The sequence below is a fragment of the Panthera pardus genome, unplaced genomic scaffold, assembly GCF_024362965.1.
Source record: "Panthera pardus isolate Hobbes unplaced genomic scaffold, ASM2436296v1 HiC_scaffold_8, whole genome shotgun sequence".
Lineage (NCBI taxonomy): Eukaryota > Metazoa > Chordata > Mammalia > Carnivora > Felidae > Panthera > Panthera pardus.
Window position 1 is genome coordinate 3,454,555 of NW_026527013.1, and position 23,000 is coordinate 3,477,554.

Genomic DNA, 23,000 nt, shown 5'->3' on the forward strand with positions numbered 1-23,000 from the left:
CACAGGAGGGGTGAGCCGCTGGCCTGAGGCCATACGGGGTGGGACTGGCCGCACCGCAGCCCGAACCCCTGCCTCAGACTTCTGCGTCCACCTGCCCCGCACGAAGGACTCCTGATCCCCAGACCCCGACAGCCGGGAAGAATACTCTCGGGTTGCTGTGGCCGAGGAAAAGCGCCATCCCTTCACGCGAGACAGCACAGGAGGTGACCCCGGGTGTGGGGTCTGGGAGGGGGCTACCCCAGATGGCTGACGGCCACGGAGTTGGGGGGGGGGGGGTCTTCCTCGAAGGGGTTTCTGAGCCGGCACCAGCACGCCAGAGAAAGGACCTCTGAGATCATCTAGACCAGCGGACCCCAACCAAGGGCCGTTCTGTGTGCCCAGGGGTCGGTCACCTGAGCTGGTCAGAGCCCGAGGAACACCTCAGGTCAGGGATGCTGTTCAACACCTCACAGTGCTCAGGACGGCCCCCAGCACAGAGGATGAGCCAGCCCCGAAGTCCAGAGTGCCGACGGGGAGAGATCCGGTTCGTGGCCAAGGACCCCATCTTACCGACCGGGACGCTTCAGGCCTGCAGACAGCCACAGGCTGAAAGAGCTGACCCCGGACCCTAGCTCCAGAGGCACGGGCCCCGGGGCTACACGCCGCACGGCAGCGCGCTGAGGAGCCCGGCCCAGGTGGAAGGAGAGGTCACGGCGCTGTCCCCTGTAACCTGCGACCCGGCCTGAGTCTCGGGCAGCACCAGGCGGCCTCAGGTGCCCCTCTGATGGGGCGACCCCTCCTGTTCCTGGGAGCCAACTTAAACATATCGTGCCGGCTTCTTTGTATCACAGGATTTAGTGTCTTGCTTCTGTTGATGGCAGGACCATAAAGTCTTCTTTCAAGTTAATTTAAGGACAAGGTGAGTTGAACTAGAGGCAAGAGCGAACAGGAGACGGGGCTCTGACGGCAGACGGCCGGAGCCCGGGGCCGGGACGTGAGCACCGCTGAAGCTCACAGGGGTACGAAGGCCACGGAGAAATCAATTAGCAGCACAAGAGGGTCTGATGCTACCGGCACGTTCCAGAAACAAGTCCCCCACCCAGAGCAGATGGATCTTGCTTGACCGAACACTGGAGGGGACAAGATACCCCCCGCACTACGGGGACAAAGACACAGAGATACAAAAGGACCCACTGATCTGGCTTCTTCCACAAAGAGGAAATCCATCAAGATCGAAGCCGTGTGTAGCTTCCGCTCAGCTCTCTTATAGCTGGAATTTTCTCTGTGGCAGGATTCAGGATCCTCGGGCCTGCTGACATTTGGGGCTGGATCACTCCTTGTGGGAGAGAGCCGTCCTGGCCACTGTAGGGCGCAGAGCAGCACCCGTGGCTCCTGCCTGCTCGGTACCAGTAGCCACCCAGTCGTGACAACCACAGATGTCCCCAGACGTCACCTGGGGTCTCCTGGGAGCAGAATCGTCCCTGGCTAAGAGCCACTGAGAAACTCCCAGATCAGAAAGTGTATATAAAAATGTTCAGGGGCGCCTGGGTGGCTCAGTTGGTTAAGCGTCCGACTTCGGCTCAGGTCATGATCTCACGGTTCGTGGGTTCGAGCCCCGTGTCGGGCTCTGTGCTGACGTCTCAGAGCCTGGAGCCATTTCAGAGTCTGTGTCTCCCTGTGTCTCTGCCCCTTCCCTGCTTGCTCTCTGTCTCTATCTCAAAAATAATAAACATTAAAAAAATTTTAAAAAAAATGTTCGCCATAGCACCGTTTACAATAAAAAGCGAAACCCAAACCAAACACTTCGGCAACAGCCGAAGTGTCGGTAGGTGTGGAACCGGTTAAACACGCCGTGGCCCATCGTCACCCCAGGGACAGTTAGTCATCAGAGTCCTCTGTGTCCTGACTGCAACCGACAGAAAGTTCGTACCCCCGAATTCAAATGTCAAATCCTACCCGGAGGCGCTGGTAGGGGGAGGTGGGGCCTCCGGGAGGGGATTAAGTCAGGAGGGCGGGAGCCCCGGGAATGAGACGAGCGTGTCCTCACGACAGAGCAGAGGCCCAGCGAGCGCCCCACCCTTCTGCCCTGTGAGCACGCGGGGAGAGGACAGTGGTCGTGAGCCAGGAGGCAGGTTCTCAACAGACGCCGTATCTGCTGGCGCCCCGGCCTTGGACGGCTCGCCCCCAGAACCCGGAGGAAAAGATGTCTGTTGTTCCCCAGCCCCCCGGGCCTGTGGGGTCCTGTCAGAGCGGCCTGAACGGCTTGGGACACGACTATCGACACAAAAGGCTCTGCGGTTTGTTTCAAGCGAAAAGAGCCGAGGGCAGAGAAGCAGGCAGGCCGTGGCTCCGCTACCAGAAGGGACGCGCGGGAAGCGCTTTGGCAAACGCGAGGGCGCCTACCCTCCCCGGAGGCGGCAGGGCACCACCAGTAGCCGGTGAAGCGGTCGAATTCTTCCTGGATGACGAAGGTGGCCACGCCCGCAGACCTGGGGTCATCGAGGACACTGGGTGAGCCTGGACAGGGAGAGAGCCGCACGCGGTGAGGAACCCGGCGCACAGCCGGCCTCCGCCCCCAAGCACCGCGCACACTCGAGGCTGAAATATCCTACGGCTGAGGGCGTCCGGAGCGCTGGGGGGTTGACCCGCAGCCCTGGCCCCTGCCGCGCAATGCCAGGAGCGTCCTTAAGCAGCCACCACAGCTAACGGTGTCTCCGGACGCGGCCGGCGTCCGTGCCGCCTGGGCTAAGCTTCAGGTTTAGGGAGAGAGCGCTGGGGCTGCGGGCAGGAAGGGCCGTGTGACCGGAGCCCCTGACTGGGGCAGAGCTCCACACAACATGCAGGAGAAGGAGGTCACTTCTGGGGAGCAGGGGGGTGAGGGAGAACTCAGGGAGCACGTGAGACCCGAGCCCGACTCGGAGGAGACGGACGGGAACTGGGGGGGGGGGGGGGGGGGTGGGGAGGGTTCGCGTGAGCAGAGGCAGAACAAGGACCTGGTGGGGGGAGAGGCCACCCCGGCTGACTCACACAGAGAAAACTATGGACCAGGCAGCTGGACTCCCCATGAGGCCGGGGCAGAGCCACGCAGGACACACAGGCGGGGGAACCGGGACAGCAGGGTCCGAGAAGGCGCCCGGTGGTCGGGGGTAACAGGAGTGGGAACGGGGGCCTTTCTGGGAGCTGCGCTGGGGGCCGGAGCGGCCGTCCACGCGAGCACCCACCCGGGACAGGAGCGCGGCCCCCTGCGTGGCCTCACCTCTATGGCAGAAGGTCAGCCGCCGCTCCTCGCCCGTCTCGATGTTGGCCACCCACAGGTCATTGTTGTTGATGAAGGAGAAGAAGGCGGGGTCGGCAGGGCAGATCTTGGGGTCCATGCGGGGCCCGGTGCACTGGGTCTTGATTTCCAGGGGCTTCATGGGGGACACCTGGGGACACAGAGGTCTGGCTCAGGGGGACGGGAGGTTGCCCGGCCACCCGCCCTGCCCCCAGCCAGTGACCAGGGCTCACCATGAAGCCGTTCTTGCCCCCGTCCCGACAGTGGAAGAGGCTGTTGCTGGCCTGGAAGAGGAAGAGGCCGCTCTCGCTGTGGAAGTCGTAGGAGGTGATGCCAAAGACCCCCAGGCGCTTCCGTTCCCGAAGGAGCTCTTCCTCCCGAGAGTAGACTCCGTGGTGGGGAGTGGCCTGGGGACACACACGGACGGGCCCGCGTCAGCAGCCAGAGAGAACTTTCTGCTGAGCACAGCTGTCCGGCGCAGCTCCCCAACCAGGAGGCCAGAGCGGCCCGAGCCCGGGGGCCATGAGGTGCCCAGGCGGGCTCGGCAACAGGGCTGGTGGACAGGCTCCGGGCTCACCCGAGGCTTCCTCCCCTCTGGGCCCGTCTCTGGGCTCGCCTGCGCCCACATCTGCCCAGAGGTCCTCTCTGAGGCAGACGGGGCTCTCCCCTAGCCGCCGGCACGGGCGGCTACCCAAGGTACTCTCCCCTGCTCCCCAACGCCAATGCCGCAGACGCCCTCCCTCCTGCCCTGAGCACCATCCCGTCCAACCAGAGCTTTGGGTGAACCCTCCCTCCACCACACACTTCTGCTTTCTGCACGGGGCGGGGGGGGGAGCGGGGCAAATTCAGGACCACCTGGCCACCCAAACACCCAACCCGGAGGGGTCTGGGCGCGCGGCTGCCCCGAGGAGAACTCTGAACACGACGGGGCAACGTTCCCGGCAAGAAACGCGTTTTTGAAAAGCAGAACCCGGAGTGCAACGACCGCCCCCCGCCCCCCCGCCCCCTGCACGCCCCGCCTGGTGGGCCTGGGGCAGAAGTGAGGGCGGTCACACGGCTGTGGAGAAACGCACGATGTGCCTCCACCCAGCACCTCGTGCTGCCACGACCACAAAGAAATCAACACAAACCACGGCAAAAGGCACCCCCGTCCCTCGCCGGCCCTCTTCTCCCTAGGTGAGCCGACTTTGGTTGCGGTTAAGTACTAGCCAAGTCTCCCCTGCAGGAACCAGGTTGGTTCCAAGTCTTTGTGAGGCGTGGAAAAGGAACTTCTGGTAAGGAGCGCTCATCAGGGCCCGCACTGGGGCTGGAGCACAGCGGGCAGGGGGGCCTGCACCTGTCTCCCTCGCCCTGGGTGGGGGTGGCGGGGTGGCGGGGGGCCCAGGGCAGCGCCGGCCGGAGCCCCGCAGCACGGGCTCACCTGAAAGTGATCCAGCATCTGCTTCCAGGACAGGAGCAACAGAGCCTCCTTCCGGACCTTCCTGGGGATCTCGGAGTAGAGGAGGGAGTTCTCGCGGCTGCCATAAGGCATCCCTTGGGGAGAAGAGAGAAAAACCAGAATGGGTGACCTTGCCCAGGGCGAGGAGAGGGCCTGGGGCAAGGGCTGGCCTCAGCGGTGACGCTGGCTCCCCTGGCTCCCCGCGGCTGGCTCCTCTCCGACCTCTCCCCCCCCCCCCCCCCCCGCCCCGGGCAGCCCTCCCCACAGATGCTCCGGCCCCAGGTTCGAGCCCATTAGCAACAGTAATGGGATCTTTCACATCGGAGAGGTTTGGACAGACGCCTTGTGCTAAGTTACCGAAGGACTAGCACGCAAGAGAACAAAAGGGGTCGGGGAAACCCAGCTCTCAACAGGTGAGGCTCGGGGCTCGGGTGTCTGTTCCCGTCAAAGGCTTCTGCAGAGGCCAAGGACCAATCCAGGGTCGGAGAAAGAGCAAACGTAGGAAGGGAGCCGGGGACCGTGCACCCCACCAGCACCCCTCCCCTCGGCTCCGCTGGGCCCCCACCCACTCGACACCAGGAGTGCCTGGGTGGGGACAGCCACAGATGCCCCCAGATGCCCCCCACTGATCTAATCTGAGCCTGTCTGCAAGAGGACAGTAGCCGCCTGGTGAGGACTCCGTGTGGCCGAAACGAGCCGGACACAGAAGGCGCGTCACGCGGTGTCCCCGATGGGTCGCTCGGAGGGACGTGGGCTCTTCGCCAGTGAAGCCGCTGTTTCTCGTGTTCTTGCCTCTCGGCTGCGTCTTACTGTCAGAGGGGCGGTCGTGTTCTTAGTGGCAAACGAAGCAACAACCTCTCTTCTAACCCACAGCGTCTTCAAGTCAACGGATGACGGCGGGGCTGTTGTTAACGGGCTACAACGCCGGGCCCCTCTCGGTCCCGTGCCCTCCAGGGGGAAGACTCCACGTGGCGGGGGCGGCCTCTTCGGGGACCTCCTCGTACGCGCTCTCGCCTCTACGAGCGGGGGACGGGGAGGCCCCGCGCTCGGCGCCTCTGGGGCCAGAGCCCGACAGATAATGTCTGTTCTCGTCACGACTCTCTTCACGGGCAGCTGGTTCATGTGGCAATCCACGAGGGCTTTCCACTTCCGACGAACGTGGCACGGGAAGTTCAGTTAGCAACGGAAGAACGTATCTCAGGAGGAAAGGTTTCAAGGGCAACCTTAGGAAGCTCACGCTGAGAAAACGCAAAGGTGATGTAGACGTGCGCCTGGGCCACACCCACGGTTTCACGGCCAAGGCCCCTCGACACTGTGCCGTCTGCCTCTCATCCCCAGCTCGAGGCACAGGCGTGACGCCGCCCCCCGCCCGGGGCATGCTTCCTTCTCAAGTTCATGTGACAGGTGGGGACAGACAGGTGGGGACAAGAATCTCACGGTGCATGACCCCATTTCCGTGCAACGTCCAGGACAGGCAACCCCAGAGAGACAGGAAGCGGACTCATGGTTGCCAGGAGCCGGGGGCGGGAGGGGAGCGAGAGCTAATGGGTCCAGAGTTTCTTTCTGGGGTGACGGAAACGTTCTGGAATTAGACGGTGGGGGTTGCACAACGCTGTGAGTGCGCTAAAAGCCAGCGGTGCCCACCTTTAGAAGGGCGAGTTTTAGGCTCTGTGGGTGACACCTCGTTAAGAAGAGCCGCGCGGGAGCCGCGTGGAGGGCCGGGAGGAAGCAGCCGGCAGCCCGAGCTCCGGACCCCTGTCCTCGGGGCTCAGCGGGAGAGCCAGAGGCTTCCCAACAGGAAGTCAACAGAACGGCCTTGCCAAGGACATCGGAGCCACCTCCTCCGCCCAGCGCATTAGTAAGTGACGGCACCAAATGGCACAGAGCAGCACATTCCCTGCGGCGCCCTGGCACCTGTGACGGTGATGTCACACGCTGGGCGTGTAAGCCCGGGGTCTGATTTCTGCTGCCCCTGCCCCTCCCCTGCCTCCCCCCTTGCCAGCTCCACCCCACCTCTGGGGACAGCACCCCAGCCCCCAAAATCCACCGGGGTGGCAGGTGGCCCAGATGTGCACAAGCACCATCTTCGGGCACTGTGGCCTCAGGAGCCAGCGTGATGGGCATGTGACCCGCACTGGGCCCGGGCTCTCCTCAGGTCACGAGGACACAAGAGGCCCCCTCCCCCCGCGGAGGGACTCCCAGAGTGGTCACGGGCCCTGCGTCGTCCTCTGTCCTACAGGAGACGCCCACCTGCAGGGGGACGAGCCGACCAACCCCCGCGGAGCCGGAGAAGCTGCGGTCCGAGCCCTGGAACACGACCGCCACCATCGTCGGCCCCGGAAGCCGGCACATTCCCTCCTCTGCTGATTTTCTTCGCGCCGGACCTCATCCGTCGTGTGCATCCGACAGAGCCCTCCCTGAGGCCCCGGTGACGGCGAGGCCGGCGCTCACTCAGGGGGGAGGGGCTCCCAGGGCAAGCACGCCGGCATGGCCCTCGGAGGCCCCTTCTGTTCCATCCACAAACACGGCTGGCTGCAGCGTTCCTGGGGCCAGACCAGCACAATGACCTATCACGAAAGTACTCGGGGGCTCCAGGGGGGCGTGCCCCAAGAACCTGGACACGAAGTGAGCTTCGGGGCACCCCGAAGGTACTGAGTGATGCAGACGGATGACCTCAAAGGTGAGCTACGTCACCCCAAAAAAGCAGGATGGCTCGGAGATGTCCGGGGAAGGTTCTGGGGTCTCCGCCAAGTCCACAGCCCTTGTCTAGGGCCGTCTGTCCCCTACCTGCCGTGGTGGCAGGCGTCCTACGGACTGCAGGGACCCACTCACCGCAGCCCCAGACACACGCACGGGCCGCAGACAAGACATCTGACCTACGTCGAACGGACCTAGTTCCCGCTCCCAGAAATTCCGAGAGCTCGTCCATCTGTGCGGGTGGCCGGAACCTGAGATGGGTCACCCTGGGCGCGTGGCGGTGGAAGGCAGGTGTCCAGTGGGGGCGGATGTGTGGAGCAGAGCGTGTGCGGGGCAGACGCCTGGGCCCCTCGCAGCTCCTGGTTCCCAGGGCCACGGCCTGAGGCCGGGGTGGGGGCTCCCCGGCACACCCGGGTCCTTCCTGTGAGGTGCCCTTGGCGGTTCAAACCAGCTCAGGGGGTTTCCATCCCTTTCGGCAGCTCTGCGGTTGGCTGAACAGTGGCCCCCAAATGCCCAGGTCCTGATCCCCAGACCCTGTGAGTACGTCACCTTCTGCGGCAAGAGGGAACCTGCAGAGGGGATGCAGTTAAGGGTCTGGAGTTGGGGAGAAGCCTGGATTACCCGGGTGGGCCCTAAATGGAATCACGTGCCCTCATAAGGGAGACAGAGGCAGACCTCAGACACAAGGTAGAGGAGGAGGCTCCGTGCCCCGGCGGCCACACCTGAACTCGGAAGGGGCAAGGAACGGGTCCTCCCCCACAGCCTCTGCAGGAAGCGTGGCGCGGCCCGCGGACACCTTGACTTTGGCCCGGAGAGACGGAGTTCGGACTTCTGGTCTCCAGAACCGCGACAGAATACGTTTCTGTTTGTTTTAAGCCACCGAGTCAGCGGTGATTTGCGACAGCGGGAGCCCCACGAAACTCATACGCGTATCCGGTCCAGGACGGCAGCCTGACCTTGAGGCGGCGAGGGCTGGAAAACCGAGCTGGGGGCCGCGGAACCACGGGGAAGAGAGAAGCAGCGGCCGCCACAGTCCACGTGTCCCGGCCACCTCTGACCCCGAGAGCCACGCCCCCTGATGACCGTCGCCCGAAGCACGCCCAATCCTCGTCTCTCCCAGGCCCGAGCTGGCATCCCTTCTCTGTAAAGGGCCACGCGGTGCAGATTTTCAGCGGCGGCGGGGGGCACACGGCTTCTGCCGCAACTAGTCTCGGGAGCGGCCGCGGAGGGGACAGAGACGAATGGGGGCAGCTGAGGCCCAGCACAACCAGATCTCCAAAACACACGGCGGTCGCTTGCTGAGCTCTGTTCCCGATCCCTCCTCTTCCAACCCCGCGCTCACCAAACCACCAACGTGCTTTCCACACACGTCTGTCTCTACGAAGGGGTGCTGCACCGAGTCTGCGGAGGGCAGAGCCACCCGGCGTCCAGTCGCTGCCGTGGCCCTCGGCGGGGGTCAGCCGCAGGCAGAGGACGCCCCTCGCCGACCGGCACGTGCCACCCCTCACGCCAACGCTGACCGAGGGCCCGGCCGGGGCCAGCATCGTCCCACAGGGGCCGTGGGTCCTTAGAGGACGGTCAGGCCCTGAATGTCGAGTCGAGGACCGAGGCTGAACACCTGCCCCGGGTCACCAATCGTGGGCCGTTGCTGCTTCCCCGGGGGCACGCCCGGCCCTGTTGCCGCAGGGGCCCCGCGAGACCTTCGGGCAAAGCAAGGCAACGTCCGCTTGCTCAGTAGACACTCGCCGCCCACCTGCCAGGAGCCAGGCCTGCGTGAGGCCCCACCGGTTCCCGCACAGGCCCTCCCGGGGCCGGCAGGGAACACAAGCCCACGAACGGCCGCCGGGGATGCAGACGGTGCTGCCCCCGAGGCACGTGGCGCAGAAGGAAGCGACGAGCAGGTAACGTGCTTATCCAGGCGTCTGGGGCGAGGACCGCGATCGTGTGACCAGCCGCTTGTGTCGTTTATCCCCGGGCGCACTCAAAGAGCCTTCCCACGCGTGGGCCCACGGCACGCACCCACGGGAGTTACTTGTGACTCCGACGGCCAGGAGCCGCTCACTGGCCCGGCCCGGCCCAGCCCGGCCCAGGGGGCTGGGAAACGACTCAGGGGCAGGCCCAGCCGCCCTGGTTCTGGAGACGATCGCAGCGGCTCAGAGCCACATCCAAGGCCCAGCCACGGCACGGCTGCAACCCAACGGGGCAGGGCCGCCCTCTGCTCCACTCACCTGCACACCTGCCCCCCCCCCCCAACCTCCCCCCGCGGCACCCTTGCGCCAGACCTCTGCTGCAAACGGAAGTCACCGCGGGTGGCACGGCCTCATGGGACATCTGCCCAGGGGCAGGCCCTTCTTTTTGGGCCTCCTAACCGATAGGACCGGCTGGGCCTGAGGGCGCCTGGAGGGCTTACCCAGGTAGTAGAGGCGGTGGGAGTGGGGGCCCGACTCGTCTGTCTTCTGCACGAACTGGAAGTCGTGTGGAGCCTTGTTGACGATGAGGCCCGAGTTCTTGCGGCTGCCGTGGATGATGTTCCGGAGCCCGTCCCACGAGTGCTTCTGCACCTGGAAGCGGGAGGCCGGGTCCTCCGTCCCGACCGCATCACCCCGCTCAGACGCTGGCGCCCCAGTGGCCATCCTCTCTGTCCCCTCAGAATTCAGCGACAAGCTGTAAGGGGGAGGGGACAGCGGGGAGACGATGAGAAGGGAGGATGACGCCCTTGTGTCACTGACAAGCTGCCCCCTCGTCAGACGCTCCTGAACCCCCCCGACGAGCCCCCCTGCAACTGTCCCAGCCCCCCTGCAACTATCCCAGCCCCCCAAATATGTCCCAAATGCGTCGTTCTATTTCTTTTGAACACCACAAATGCTTCCGAGATCCAAGCCGCTGCCACCTGTGTGCCAAATGACCCCAACATCTCGCTAACGGACCCAACACATCCACCGCAGATCTGACCCCATCGCTTAAACGTCTTCCTTGATTTTCCACAGTCCTGGGGGTAAAAACCAGTCCCTGTCACGGCCTTCAAGGCTCTCTGTCCTCTGACCCCCGCCAGCCCCTCGAACCTCATCCCCTTTTTATCAGTTGCCCAGCCAAACTGGCCTTCCGTTGGCTCTTCAAACAGGCCAGACTCCTTCCCACCTTTGCACGTGCTTCCTTCTGCCTGAAACACTTTTCCCCTCTCTCTGCTTGACTAACGTCCAATCAGATCTCAGTGTAAGTATCTGTCGGGTCCTCAGAAACCTTCCATGACCATCTGTACCGAGGCTGGTCTCTCCATTAGGCGCGTCAGCGACTAATGTCCCCTGCCCTCAGAGCACTGGCACAAGGGCTGTCTGTTGATCACCTGTCCCGTTCATGGCAGTGGCCCCAGAACCTCAGGAGGCCCCTGGCTCCCAGGACGCATTCCACAGAGGGCCGTGTGGAATGATTATCTTGCATTAAGCCCTTGGGGAGACACGCTTGCTCACACGCAAAGAACTGAGCGTAAAGAATTAATCGGCACAGCTCGTCCCCCATGCCATCCAGCTTGGGGTCCAGCGGGGGAAACTCGTGCCTCACGGGACAGGCTCAGAGAGACAAGCAGCTGTGCACAGACGGTGTGAGAACCCCAGCAGAGAGAACGGACGCCCCTCGGGACAGCCCCCCCCACCCCTCCCCCGCTCCCTGAGCAGCTGTGGCCGAGGCCCCGTCCCTCCCTTCTCTCCCCCTGGCTGTTTGGGCACATTTCTTGAGCAGACTGGACTAGCCAGGCAAATATTTGCTTTAGGGAAATCTAAACATAGCCACAGTGACCCGGTTCCGGAAGAGCCGGGCTCTCTAGCGAGGCCGCCAAGGCGAGCGGGGCGGCCTCCCTCTCCTCCGTGGGCATCGGCCGGCCTAAGGTCTCGCTGAATGCTGGGCCTCCTTGTGCTCTGGGATTAGCAGCTTTGCTCCGGGATTAGTGGCTTTGCTTTACAGGCAGAGCCCGGGCTTCACTGGTCAAAAGTGGGAGTTGTTGCTGCTACACAGGGACAGGGACAGGGACAGCCCAGGCCGAGGGCTTCAGAGAAGCACCAGGCAGAGCTGTGCCCACCTTCACACGGTGCCCTCCAATTCCCAGAAGGGCCTGCCCCTTCACAACAAGACACCCCCCCGAGTCCCCATACGGGAGAAAGGACCCCTGTCTCCTGCTTCGAGGGGCAAGAGGAGACGCTTCTGAGCATGGCCTCTGTGGGCCGATTTTCAGAGTTCCCTTTCCACCCCGACCCTGTATCAGACGAGGGACAGAAAAGCCTCCCTGACTCCATCCTACTGGACCCAGCCAGGACTCGGGGGGCACGGCAAGCAGGCGGTTCCTGCTCCCCAGCCACAAAGAGTGCCCTCGGTTCACAACTTCCTACGATGGCTTTGAAGACAGGGATCACAGGCCATCAGGGCTTTTGGGACCCTCGGGGCAAATGAACCCAAGCCAGAAAAGACGGGAGACCCAGTGAGGGTCACGTGCAGCATGTCCTGGCCCGCCCTCGTCCTCCCCCCCCCCCACCCCGCCCCCAGAGCTGTGGTTTACCTCCACGGGCGGCGCTGGGCATGAGCAGTGTCAGGCAGGGGCTGGGGCCAGGATGGGCGGAGCGCTCCGGAACCTACATGGCCCCGAGCGCTGCTGACAACCAGCCCAGAAAACCAGGCCAGGGGACTCCTCCGACCGGCCCAGCCCCCACCCCCACCCCCCACCCCCCCCCACCCCCCGCCAAAACTGCGGCCACCGTTCAGGCCTTGCGCACGGCAGCAAAACCGATCACAACCTCCAGGGTTCCCAAAGGGGACCCCATAAGCTGAGAGCCGGGCAGAAACGCTCACAGAATCATGTGGCTTATTTCCATAGCAAGGAACAATAAAAATGATCTTGCCTCCGATCACTGCAGAGAGCCCAAGGAGCAAAAATGTGATCCAGGAGATGAGAAATGAAATGAAACATCGGGAGAAACTTCTAGGAATCTTCTAGATGTGGCCAGGCGGTCTGAGCTCCCAGACAGGCCCAGGCTTGGTGCTATGACTTGGTCCTCCACTCACCTCTCTCTTCCCCAGAAGTGCAGAGAGACTGCAGAGGAGGTGGGGGAAGGGGAGGAACAGGTGACCAAGTGCCCCGCTTCCCATCCTAGGCCAGCCTGAGCTCCTCCAGTCAAGGGTTTACACAGCTGGGGAAACGGAAGCGGATTCCAAGCCACTTGGGCCGGGTCCGCCTACGCTTTCCTTCTGCCAGTCGGCAGGACGCCTCGCGGACCACGAGGCCACGGGCAGGCGGCTCGGGCCCTCCGGTGCCATCACCGACAAGGCCCCACGGGAGGTCTGCGGCCCGCGAACTGGTGCTCCGAGAGCCGGGACCACCGCCCCGCGGGGCATCCGCCAGAGACCCAAGCGGGGCCCGTGACGAGGGCAGCGGGCAGAAGGAAGAAGGAACTGCGGATTCTCGGTGCCGGCCGCAGGTCTGGGAGCACTCGGCCAACCGCAAAGAGAGAAGGCGGGCAGGGAGGCAGGCCCCGGGGAGGTGAGGGGCGGGGGCCCGCCGTGCTCGGGGAGGAAATGCCTGAGTGGCCCCGTGGGGCGGGGGCTCCCGGGAAACAGCGGGCCGTGCTCTGCCCTCCAAGGCCTGCCTCCGGCACCGTGCGGGCCTCCCACTGTCACGACCGGCCGGCGCAGACTCAGTTCGCAGCCCACGCCGTGGCCGCCCGGGACCTAACGCCCGTGAGAAGGGGCACTCGGGTCTCCGTCACCAGCCGACCTGCTGATGCATTTCCCCAGCGGACACCGGAGCCCGCGTCCGGGGAGCGAAGCAGACTGCTCAACGTCACCCCTGTCTTCCAGGAGCTCTTTAGTTCCCTTCCTGCCCGCCCGGTCGCTCCCACCGGCTAAAAGCAAACGAAGCCACGGGGGCTAGAAGCCCACTGGCCGGAGGGCTTCCTGTGGCCTCCGTCTCGTGCACGGCCCCACACGTGAGACTCACCAAGTGCCCCGGGGCCTCACGTGGACAGTTATGATTACTCCTCACCGTGACCCTGACAGGTGAGTTCTGGGGCCAGCCCCATCTGGGAGGCTGCAAAGTAGGCTCAGAGGGATCAAATGACCCGCCCGATATCAGATATCACCCGAGTCTGACGGACCCCGAACCCACATTCTAACCTCCGGACCAACGGTTCTCAGCCGGGCCGGATCCTGCCCCAGGGGACACCGGGTGATGTCTGGGGACATCTGTGGTTGTCACACAGGGGTGCTCCTAGCATCGAGGGGCTGGGGGCCAGGGGTCTGCTCCACCCCCCACGGCGCCCAGGACGCCCCCACAGAGAATGGCTTGGCCCCACGTGAGCAGTCCCGAGGCTGAGAAACCCTGCTCTCGCCTACATTGCCACCTCACGCGGAACAGCCAGAACAGAGTCCTGGGGCATCGCAGAAAGGTAGGGGGTGGCAGGGGGAGGCAGGGGTCTTCCCAGACCTAGGACATCATCGGAAATTTGGGAACCTCAACGACACCCCCACAGGTCAGGACTCCCGCGGCCACACCCCTTACCTTCTCCAACCTTCTGTGTGGTCGTGATCCAGGCGGAGCTTCTTAACCTTCCGCATTAACCACTCGGCTGACCTCAGGAGGGTGGGGGAGCCTGCGGGCAGAGAGACCCCCGGGCTGCAACCCCCAGCGGTCTGGGCGTGCCCGCTCTCGGCCCTCCTCGCCTGCCCACCGCTCTAGGCAGCCCTCCGTTACTCCGGGGACACCCAATGCCAAGGGCGTTCTGAAGAGGCTCTGCCCGGAAATTCGAGAGGGTGCCCGGCACTTGCCAGAAACCAGCAGCATCCTTTTTGTCGTGCAGTCCTCCCAAGGCGAGAGAAGTCCCCGAGAAGACGGGAGTCTTAAATGACGCCAAGGACGCCACCCCCGGTGCTCACCAGAAACCGAACAGTCCCAGGGTCCCCCCTGTGGCCACACTCTGATGGCCTTCCTGACCTCCCCTTCTCGCCCCTGACCGTGATCTCCAACCACGCTGGCCTTACTCTCCCCTACACACACCGACTCCTTCCCACCCCAGGGCCTTTGCACTTGCCGGTCCCACGGCCCAGGGGCCCTTCCCTGCCTTCTGTGGGACTCGCCCCTCTTCTCCTTCACGCCCCGGTCTCACCTCTGCAGAGGTCCTTCCGGACCCCCAATCCAAAGTCACCGCTCTGTCACCCCCACACAGCATCCTGTCCTTCCATACAGAGCTAAGTCTGGGGTAGTGGCTCTCAAAGGGGAGGACTCTGCCCCCCCTCCCCAGAGAATGACTGGGGACAGCTGTGGTTGTCACAACTGGGGGTGCTCCTGGCACTGAGTGTGCCGAGGCAGAGAAACTCCGCATTCTTAATTTGGGGGGGGCAGTGGAGTAAGATCCTCAGGCCCACACGAGACACTCGAATAAATCCCTGATGGGTCAGACTGTACAAACCACGGTGACCCCAGCGTCTGTGAGTGACCTCCCCTCTCCCTCAGTTCACAAATGTAAATGGTGCAACGTCCCAGGACCTCAGGAGCCCAAATGATTATGGAATACAGAGTCTCTTCGGGGCCAACTGCATCCCGTCACCCAGCGGGTCTCAACCAGGGTCAACTGTGCCCCCACGAGCCATTTTTGGTCATCACGGCTGGGAGACGGGCCCCCGGCACGCAGACCGGAGGCTGCTAATCCAACCACAAAGCACAGGACGCTCGCCTCCACCCCCACTGCGAAGAGTGACGTGGCCCCAAACATCCCCAGTGCTGAGGCTGAGAACCCCTGCTCTGGGTGAGGGGACACCCTTCCCCGGGATGTCACTCCAGGGGGGCAGGCTTACACCCGTCCTGTTCCATGCCTGGCACACACAGGATTTTCGGTAGAGTTAATGAGTCCCGGTCCTCCCTTGAACGCTGTCTGAAGTCAAAGGGAGCCCTGCTTTGGTCAGTACCCGAACACCCTTGTGATGAGCCAGGCCCCAGGTGGCTGGGCGGGTGCCGAGAGGCTTCAAGAAAAGGGAAGCAGGGGCCCCTGGGCGGCTCAGTCAGTTGAGCGTCCCACTTCGGCTCAGGTCACCATCTGGCAGCTCGAGAGTTCGAGCCCTGCGTCGGGCTCGCTGCTGTCCAGCCTGTCAGCGCAGAGCCCGCTTTGGATCCTTTGTCCCCCCCACCCCCCTGCCCTTCCCTCCCCCGCTTGCACTCTCCCAGAAATAAATATTTGAGAAAAAGAAAGCAGCGCCCGGTCACAGCACCGAGACCGTGGGCGAGCCCCGGCCTCACTCTTAGTCCTGCGGTGAAAAGAGGGGTCGCTGTGGTCAGAGAGATGGGTTCAAATCCTGACTCTACAACGTTCGGTCTCTGTGACCTTGAGAGACCACTCGACCTCTCGGTTAAGTCAAACTAGGTTGAGTGTAACCTCTCGGTTACATCGTGCTTCAGTTTCCGCAGCTGTGAGACGGGGGCCACGGTACCTGCGTGGAGGGCTGCCGTGACAATGACGTGCTCAAATAAAACACCAGGTGCGACGGAACCTACGTCACGGCCAATACTGTCACCTAGACAAGTTACATGACCATCGGGCGGGGGGCGGGATTGCACCGACGCCCCCCTAAGAGCCAGGATCCCCACCAAAGGCTGACTGAGGGCCAGGCGCTGGGCTCCCCGTGGGGAGGATGCAGCCACGCCCCCCCCCCCCCCCAGCGGCCCCAGGGCAGTGACCCCGGAGTTGCAGAAAACCACTTCCTGCAGATGTCTATATCCTGGAGCACGCAAATGAATCCCGCCTGCCCACACGCCAGCCGCCACCGTCACCCCGCGGCCCCCACCACTGACCTTCTAAAGGGTCCAGAAAGCCTCCATTCCAGCCGCAGGCGTGGGATACAGACCCTGATGGAACAAGCATGCCTTAGCGCAGCAGGTCAGCCTGGCCAAAACAGCCCGCTCTCCTTCCCCTCGAGAGTCCTGACCGCCCCCCCCCCCCCCAGCCCCATTCTCTCTACCTGGACAGATCCTAGAGCCACCTCACCGCCCTGCAACGCCGCCTGCGTGCCCTGAACTGCACCGGGGAGGAAAGACCTCCCCCATCTGGCCCGATCCTCCCGGGAACCAGCCAGGGACTCGACCACAGTGCACACCTCCAGGGCTTCAGTCCAAGCTCCTGGAAAGCACGCTGGTCCTTGCCACTGAGGCAAGTGACTTCCTCCCGGTGGGGGGGTGGGGAGAACGACGGCGGCGGGGGAAAACGGAACCAGCGGGGCCCTTCTGACGGCTCGGCGGCAGCATGGATGGGGAAGTGTCAAGACCGGTCTACAGCCCGGTGGGAAGCAGGTGGGCGGCCGGACAGGGCCGGAAGGGAGGCTGAGAAGGGGCTGGAACCTGTGGGGGTGTGGATTAGGGGAAGCCAAGCGCCCGGGGAGGGGTGAGTGGGTGGGGGCAGGAAGCAGGTCCGGGAGGCGGCCTCTGCTCTCAGACGGGGAGCATGTGTTTGCATGGGGAGGGGAGCTCCAGGGCCCGCAGGGAAGGAGCGCCGTCGTGGGTGCGGCCGCTCCCGGAAGGGACCGGAGCCAGGTGGCTTGGGCAGCGACGGGACGAGAGGGGAGGCTGGGCCGAGCGAGGCTGAGAGGTGGCCCGGCCACCGGAGGAGGCAGAAGGGGAAGAAGGGCCGCGGAGGGCCCGGGGCGGAAGGGAAACCGAGGCGGGGGCCGTTGGAACCGGGAGTGCGGCCAAAGGCAGGGCCGGGGCGCGGGGAGGCCGGGGCGGAGGGCACCCGAGCGGCCGGCCAATGGCGCGTCCGGGGTCAGGGCTGAGGTGGGGCGGGTCAATGGCGGGCTCGGGGTCGCGGCCGAGGCGGGACGGGGCGCGCAGGCGCTGCTCACCGGGCTCGGGGGCAGGCGCGGAGCGGCGGCCGGGCTGCGAAGGGCGTCCCGGGGCCGGAGGCGCCTCACACTAGAGGCTCCATGCCCGGGACTGCGGCCCCGGAAGTGGCGGGCGCGGGGGACAGCGGCGGTGGCGGACACGGGGGAGCCGGTGGCTCGGGCCCCTTTGACCCGGAAGTTGAGCGGCCCAGGCGGCGGCCTACGATTGGCCGCCGCCCGGACGGTACCAAGGTGGCTGCGATCCCGGGGGGGGGGGGACGCGCCCGCACAGTCCCTGGCGGCCAGAGGCTTGGAATTTCCCTCGGCAGCATCTTCCGGCGCGGGGAGCTGGAGGGGACACTGGAGAGGGGCGCCCCTGTGCGGTTTGGTATCGCCCAGCCCGGCCGATGGGACTTCTACTAATGGCGCTCGGAGAAAGCGGTGGTTGCCGGAGCGTTGGTGGTATAGTGGTTAGCATAGCTGCCTTCCAAGCAGTTGACCCGGGTTCGATTCCCGGCCAACGCAGGCGACGGTGTTATTTTTCATCCCCCCCACCACCCCCCCATAGCCTGTTGAAACGTCCTTTATAAGAAAAAAAAACTGCCGAATTAAAGTTTTTCGTACCTTGCAATGACTTTAAAAGCGACGGAAGAAATTTAAAAACCTCGTCCCGGTGACCCTCGAGTAGGGCTTACCCGCCGTCTTACGCTGAGAAAAACGCGTGTTTCCGCCCGGGATCGAACCGGGGACCTTTCGCGTGTGAGGCGAACGTGATAACCGCTACACTACGGAAACTAGCGAGAGGCGGCTTTTCTGGGACGCCTATACAGCCTGCTTTTGCGGGGATCCCCGCGCTTCCGGCCCGCGCCCCGCCAGCTCGCTGCCGCGGACGCCGAAGGGAGGAGGGGCCGGGGAGGGGGGCGCGGTTGGGGGGGGGCGGTTCTCGGAGGAGCGCGCTTCTCCCTCCCCACCCCCCCCCCCCCAGACCAGGATTAGAGCGAGGAGAGCGAGGCAGTGGCCTCAGGTGCAGACACGAAGGGGGTGCCAGAAAACGCAACAATCAAGACAAATGGATATTTTCATGCAACATACCAAAATCCTCCTGTTAGTAGCAATAGAATTCCATAACGAACAATGTATCAAAACTGTACGTGGAGACCGGTTTCGGCAGTGCTTTGCCCAACCGCAGTGGAGTCTGAGGCAGGAGCAAGAATGTGCATTTTTGAGTGGCCATCCCCCCCCCCCCCCCGCCCGAGTATCCTCAAGAAAATATTGAAACTTAACGTGTCTGACAATTCAATTCAAACCATTAAGAACTTCATGGTAATGTTACTCTCCTGCGCTTAACGGAAACAAACACATCGATACTTTCAACATCTGCTTCTGCGGGAAGATTAACCAAGGAACAGCATGTGAGACACCCGTTGACGGGACGCACGTCGTTCCTTATGCCCCAGAGCCCCCTGGGGCCCAGCAGACCACTGTCACGGCCATGTATCATGAAGACCTATACTCCTTTCCTACTGCTGCTGGGACAAAGTGCGACAGACGGCGGCAGAGTCTGCGGGCAGCCTGGCCAGACTCAGACATGGTTCCGTCCACCGCCTCCTCCACTGAGCTGGAGGCAGCTCCTTCCTTCCAGATGCTCACCCGGAACCTGGGAGCTGCCCTGGGCTCTTTTCTCCCCCACCCACGTCCAATCACCCCGCACATCCGATTAGCGCTGCTTTCAAACGCGCCCCAAATCTGATCACTTCTTCCCCACCGGACGGCCATCACGCTGGTCCGCCCCATCGCCACAGTCCTGTACCTGTGCCCCTCTGCCCCCTGCCAAGCCTCCTGCTCTCCCCGCCCCCCCCAGTCCGTCCTCCCCGCAGTGGCCACCAGAGGGTGCCCGTAAGCACCGAGTCAGGGCCCACCCTCCTCTCTCGGCAGCCCTCCAGGGCTCCCACCTCCCAGAAGCAGAAGCCCGAGTCCTTCCCATAATCCTCAAGGCCCCGCTTGACCTGTGGCAGTCCCCTCCCTGCCCTCATGTCTAACCTTTCTCACGCTCCCTCACTCCGCTCCAGCCAAACAGGCCTCCTCGCTGCTTGCGCCTCCAACTGCCAGGCAGAGCCCTGCCCCAGGACCTTTGCACGGGCTGTGACCTCTGGTTTCTCCCAGGTATTTTTTTCGGGCTCCTTATCTCTCTTCCTGCGATTCTTGATTTCAATGTTACCTTCTCAGAGGAGGCCTCCCTGCGCCCCTCCCGCCTTGGCATCCATAAATTCAGTTTCCACCGTTGCACCGTGTTCTTTCAAAGGCTTATCATCAGTCTCTGAAACGATCCCATTTGTGGATTTGTTTTCTCGTCTCTCTTCGGTCTCCTCCCGTAGACTGTGGCCTCCTCCCCCAGTGCACAGTTTGCCTGTTTGCCTTCTGTTTCTTCAGTAACCGTTTCTTGAAATTACGGAGAGCTGGCCGGAGGAGAAAAGGCCTGGGCGCGGGAACGAAGCAATACAGGTGGGCTTCCTGGTGGAGGGGGAGTAGCTCAGAAAACATGTCTCCCTGTGAACCCCGTCAAGCCCTGAGAGCTCGTTCACCCGCCAAACGAAACAACAAAAACTCCCTTCAAAGGATTACTTGGGTCGTTCAAACGCACTCGGGGGCACTTGTTTGCCAGTGAGGACCTGCCAGCGATCCTGGGGGGTTGGGGGGGGGGGGTCCACCATCTGAGAGAGGCGCCTTGGCTGAAAAGGACGATACCTCCGTCCCTCCAGCAGGTGTCAGCAGGAGCGCGACCACCGGGCGTCCTGCAGGGTCCCCGGCCTCCCCAACACCACCCCTCCCGCTGCCCACACCACCCTCCCTTCCAGCCCCGCTCTGAGCCCCAGACCTCAGCGTCTCAAAGTCAGACACTCCGCTCCCCCCAATATGCACCCCAGCACTTGCAAGAGTGTCCCTGTCCCCAAGCCGGCCGCCTCAGCAGATGGGATTGGTGGCCAATTGCTGGATTGTTCTAGCAGGTGGCTAGCCATTCTTGGAGTTGGAGGGAGGAAGCGGAAAGAGAAACGAGAGAAAGAAGGGAAGCGCACAGGGATTCAGTTATTTCCAGGCTGGGAAATACCTGTTGCAAAGGCTAGCTGCCTCGGATCCCTTGGGGTGTCAGAGAATAACACGCATGGAGTAGCGGAATACGTGCTGGGAAACATTCTAAGGAGATGTCGCACTTCATTTATTTAAAAAAATGTTTACAAATGTTTTATTATTTACTTTTGGGACAGAGACAGAGCGCGAGCAGGGGAGGGGCAGAGAGAGAGAGGGAGACAGAATCCAAAGCAGGCTCCAGGCTTCTGAGCTGTCAGCACAGAGCCTGACGCGGGGCTCGAACTCACAAACCGTGAGATCATGACCTGAGCCAAGATCGGACGCTTAACCGACTGAGCCACCCAGGTGCCCCGGAAATGTCACTCTTTATTATTCATTTTTTTAATTTTTCTGTCTTTTCCCGGTTCATTTTTATTTGAGGGGGGGGGTCTTTTTTTTTTTTTTTTACTTTTTTTTTTTTAATTTACATCCAAGTGAGTTAGCATATTGCGCAATAATGATTTCAGGAGTAGATCCCAGTGATTCGTCCCCTACATATGACACCCAGTGCTCACGCCAACAAGTGTCCTCCTCGATGCCCCTCATCCATGCAGCCCACCCCCCTGCCCACGACCCCTCCAGCAGCCCTCAGTTTGTTCTCCATATTTAAGAGTCTCTTATGTTTTGTCCTCCTCCCAGTTTTTATATTATTTTTTGTTTCCCTTCCCTGATGTTCATCTGTTTTGTACCTTAAAGTCCTCATATGAGTGAAGTCATATGATATTTTCCTCTGATTTCGCTTAGCATAATACCCTCCAGTTCCATCCACGTAGTTGCAAATGGCAAGATTGCATTCTTTTTGACTGCCGAGTAATACCCCATTGTGTATATAGACCACATTTTCTTTATCCATTCATCCGTCGATGGACATTTGGGCTCTTTCCGTACTTTGGCTATTGCCGATAGGGCTGCTATAAACACGGGGGTGCATGTGTCCCTTCGAAACAGCACCCCTGTGTCCCGTGGATAAATGCCTCTTAGTGCAATGGCTGGGTCGTAGGGTAGTTCTGTTTCTAATTTTTTGAGGAACCTCCATACTGTTTTCCAGAGTGGCTGCACCAGTTTGCATTCCCAGGAAATGTCACTTTAAACTCACTTAGTCTACCCAATAATCCCATGATATGGGCACGATCAGCAGCAGCAGCCCCCTTTTAATGGTGAGGAAACCAAGGCACAGAGGGGTTAAGTAACTCGCCCAAGGTCACACAGCGTGTAGTAACGAGAGTTGAGATCTGAAGCCTGGTGGTCTGGCTCCAAAGTCCTTGGCACAAGACTAGGCTGCCTTCTCCACAGATGAAGTTCAAGGTAATCAACGTACCTAAAAAGAAAAGGAAAGAAAAGCCCATTGGCTCTGAACCAGCCATTAGAAGATCCGCCCTGGACCTTATCAGGGTCATGAGCATATTAAGACATAGTGGTCTGATGGGTTTTCAGGCCAAAGAACAGAAACAACCCAAATGTGCCCCCCACCCCCAGTTTGGCAGTGGATGGAGAGGGCAAGGGGAGTGTGTTGATAGACAGAGGCCCCCTCTGAGGCATTTCTCAGGGCTCCTGGGTGGCTCAGTCGGTTAAGCGTCCGACTCTTGATTTGGGCTCAGGTCACAATCTCACGGTTTGTGGGTTCGAGCCCCAAGTCAGGCTCTGTGTTGACAGTGTGGAGCCTGCTTGGGATTCTCCCTCTCCCCCCCCCCCTCTCTCCCGCACCCCCCCCCCCCACCCACTCTTAAGGTGCCAGGTCTTGAGCTAGGTGGTTTTTTTTTTTTTTTTAACATTTATTTATTTTTGAGACAGAGAGAGACAGAGCATGAATGGGGAAGGGTCAGAGAGAGAGGGAGACACAGAATCCGAAACAGGCTCCAGGCTCTGAGCTGTCAGCACAGAGCCCGAGGCGGGGCTCGAACTCACACACCGCGAGATCGTGACCTGAGCCGAAGTCGGACGCTCCACCGACCGAGCCACCCAGGCGCCCCCAGAACTCACATTTCTAAACCTCTCCACAGTGAACCCAGCCAATAGAGAAATCGGTCACAAATGATGGCAAAGTAGGCGTGTTAGGGCTGCAGGAATGGGAAGGAAAGAGACAGGAGCCCTGAGTGGCTGGCAAGGGGGAGTCTGGGTCACTGGCCTGCGTGAGCCGGTCCCCGCTGCCTCCTCCCTTCCCTCGCTGCCCCTCAACCCTCTCCATCTCGAGGCCACCGCATTGTTCGGGGATATTCTTAGCTCTGCACCATCAAAGCAGCACAGTCTGAAGGCTAAACGTAGGGAGAGATGGGACGTCAGAGGGGGAGCGATGGGGACACTTGTCTGTCTCCCCACACCCCCCCAACCCCCTCGAAGAGGCTGGAATTTCCCCAGGACTGGGTTTCTCGCTCATTCTCTCGTGGTTGTGGGTAGCCTGGCAAATTCGGCCTCGCCGTGCGGCATTGGGCACGTGGCTTTCTCTCCCTGAGCCTCAGCCTCCTCGTCTGTGAAATGGGTATAACAGTGCTCTCTCCTGGAGGGTGATGGTGGGAGCGGATTATATAAACCAAGGGCAAGCCATGGAACTTGGCACACAGTAGGTGCTCCGTTCCCGGTTCCTCCCCTGCTCGGTCTCCGGGTCCAGCTCGCCGCTGGAGGGTCACGTAACAAATAAACAGC

General features: G+C 62.1%; 1 protein-coding gene and 2 non-coding genes across 9 annotated transcripts in view; 1 reads left to right on the forward strand and 2 right to left on the reverse strand.

Annotated features, from left to right (window-relative positions):
- DPP9 (dipeptidyl peptidase 9) overlaps window positions 1-17,283 on the reverse strand; it is a 39,995-nt gene extending 22,712 nt beyond the window's left edge. For 2 of the 7 annotated variants that reach the window (XM_053897014.1, XM_053897013.1), the window contains exons 1-7: window positions 16,213-16,266; window positions 13,930-14,020; window positions 9,799-10,052; window positions 4,674-4,786; window positions 3,487-3,660; window positions 3,236-3,404; window positions 2,383-2,496 (exon numbers count right to left, since the gene is read on the reverse strand). In XM_053897014.1, the coding sequence (XP_053752989.1) occupies window positions 2,383-2,496; window positions 3,236-3,404; window positions 3,487-3,660; window positions 4,674-4,786; window positions 9,799-10,052; window positions 13,930-13,985 (880 nt within the window). In that variant the 5' untranslated portion in view covers window positions 13,986-14,020; window positions 16,213-16,266. Of the gene's footprint in view, window positions 1-2,382; window positions 2,497-3,235; window positions 3,405-3,486; window positions 3,661-4,673; window positions 4,787-9,798; window positions 10,053-12,274; window positions 12,466-13,929; window positions 14,021-16,212; window positions 16,267-16,379; window positions 16,447-16,514; window positions 16,668-17,255 lie in introns of those variants that run through there. The other 5 variants (XM_053897015.1, XM_019430739.2, XM_053897016.1 and 2 more) reach the window with 5 other exon arrangements.
- A 404-nt stretch (window positions 17,284-17,687) lies between these two features.
- Window positions 17,688-17,759, forward strand: TRNAG-UCC (transfer RNA glycine (anticodon UCC)). The gene has a single exon. It is a non-coding gene; the product is annotated as a tRNA-Gly (tRNA).
- Window positions 17,760-17,956: 197 nt separating this feature from the next.
- TRNAV-CAC (transfer RNA valine (anticodon CAC)) lies at window positions 17,957-18,029 on the reverse strand. Its single transcript has one exon. It is a non-coding gene; the product is annotated as a tRNA-Val (tRNA).
- Between the last annotated feature and the right edge of the window lie 4,971 nt (window positions 18,030-23,000).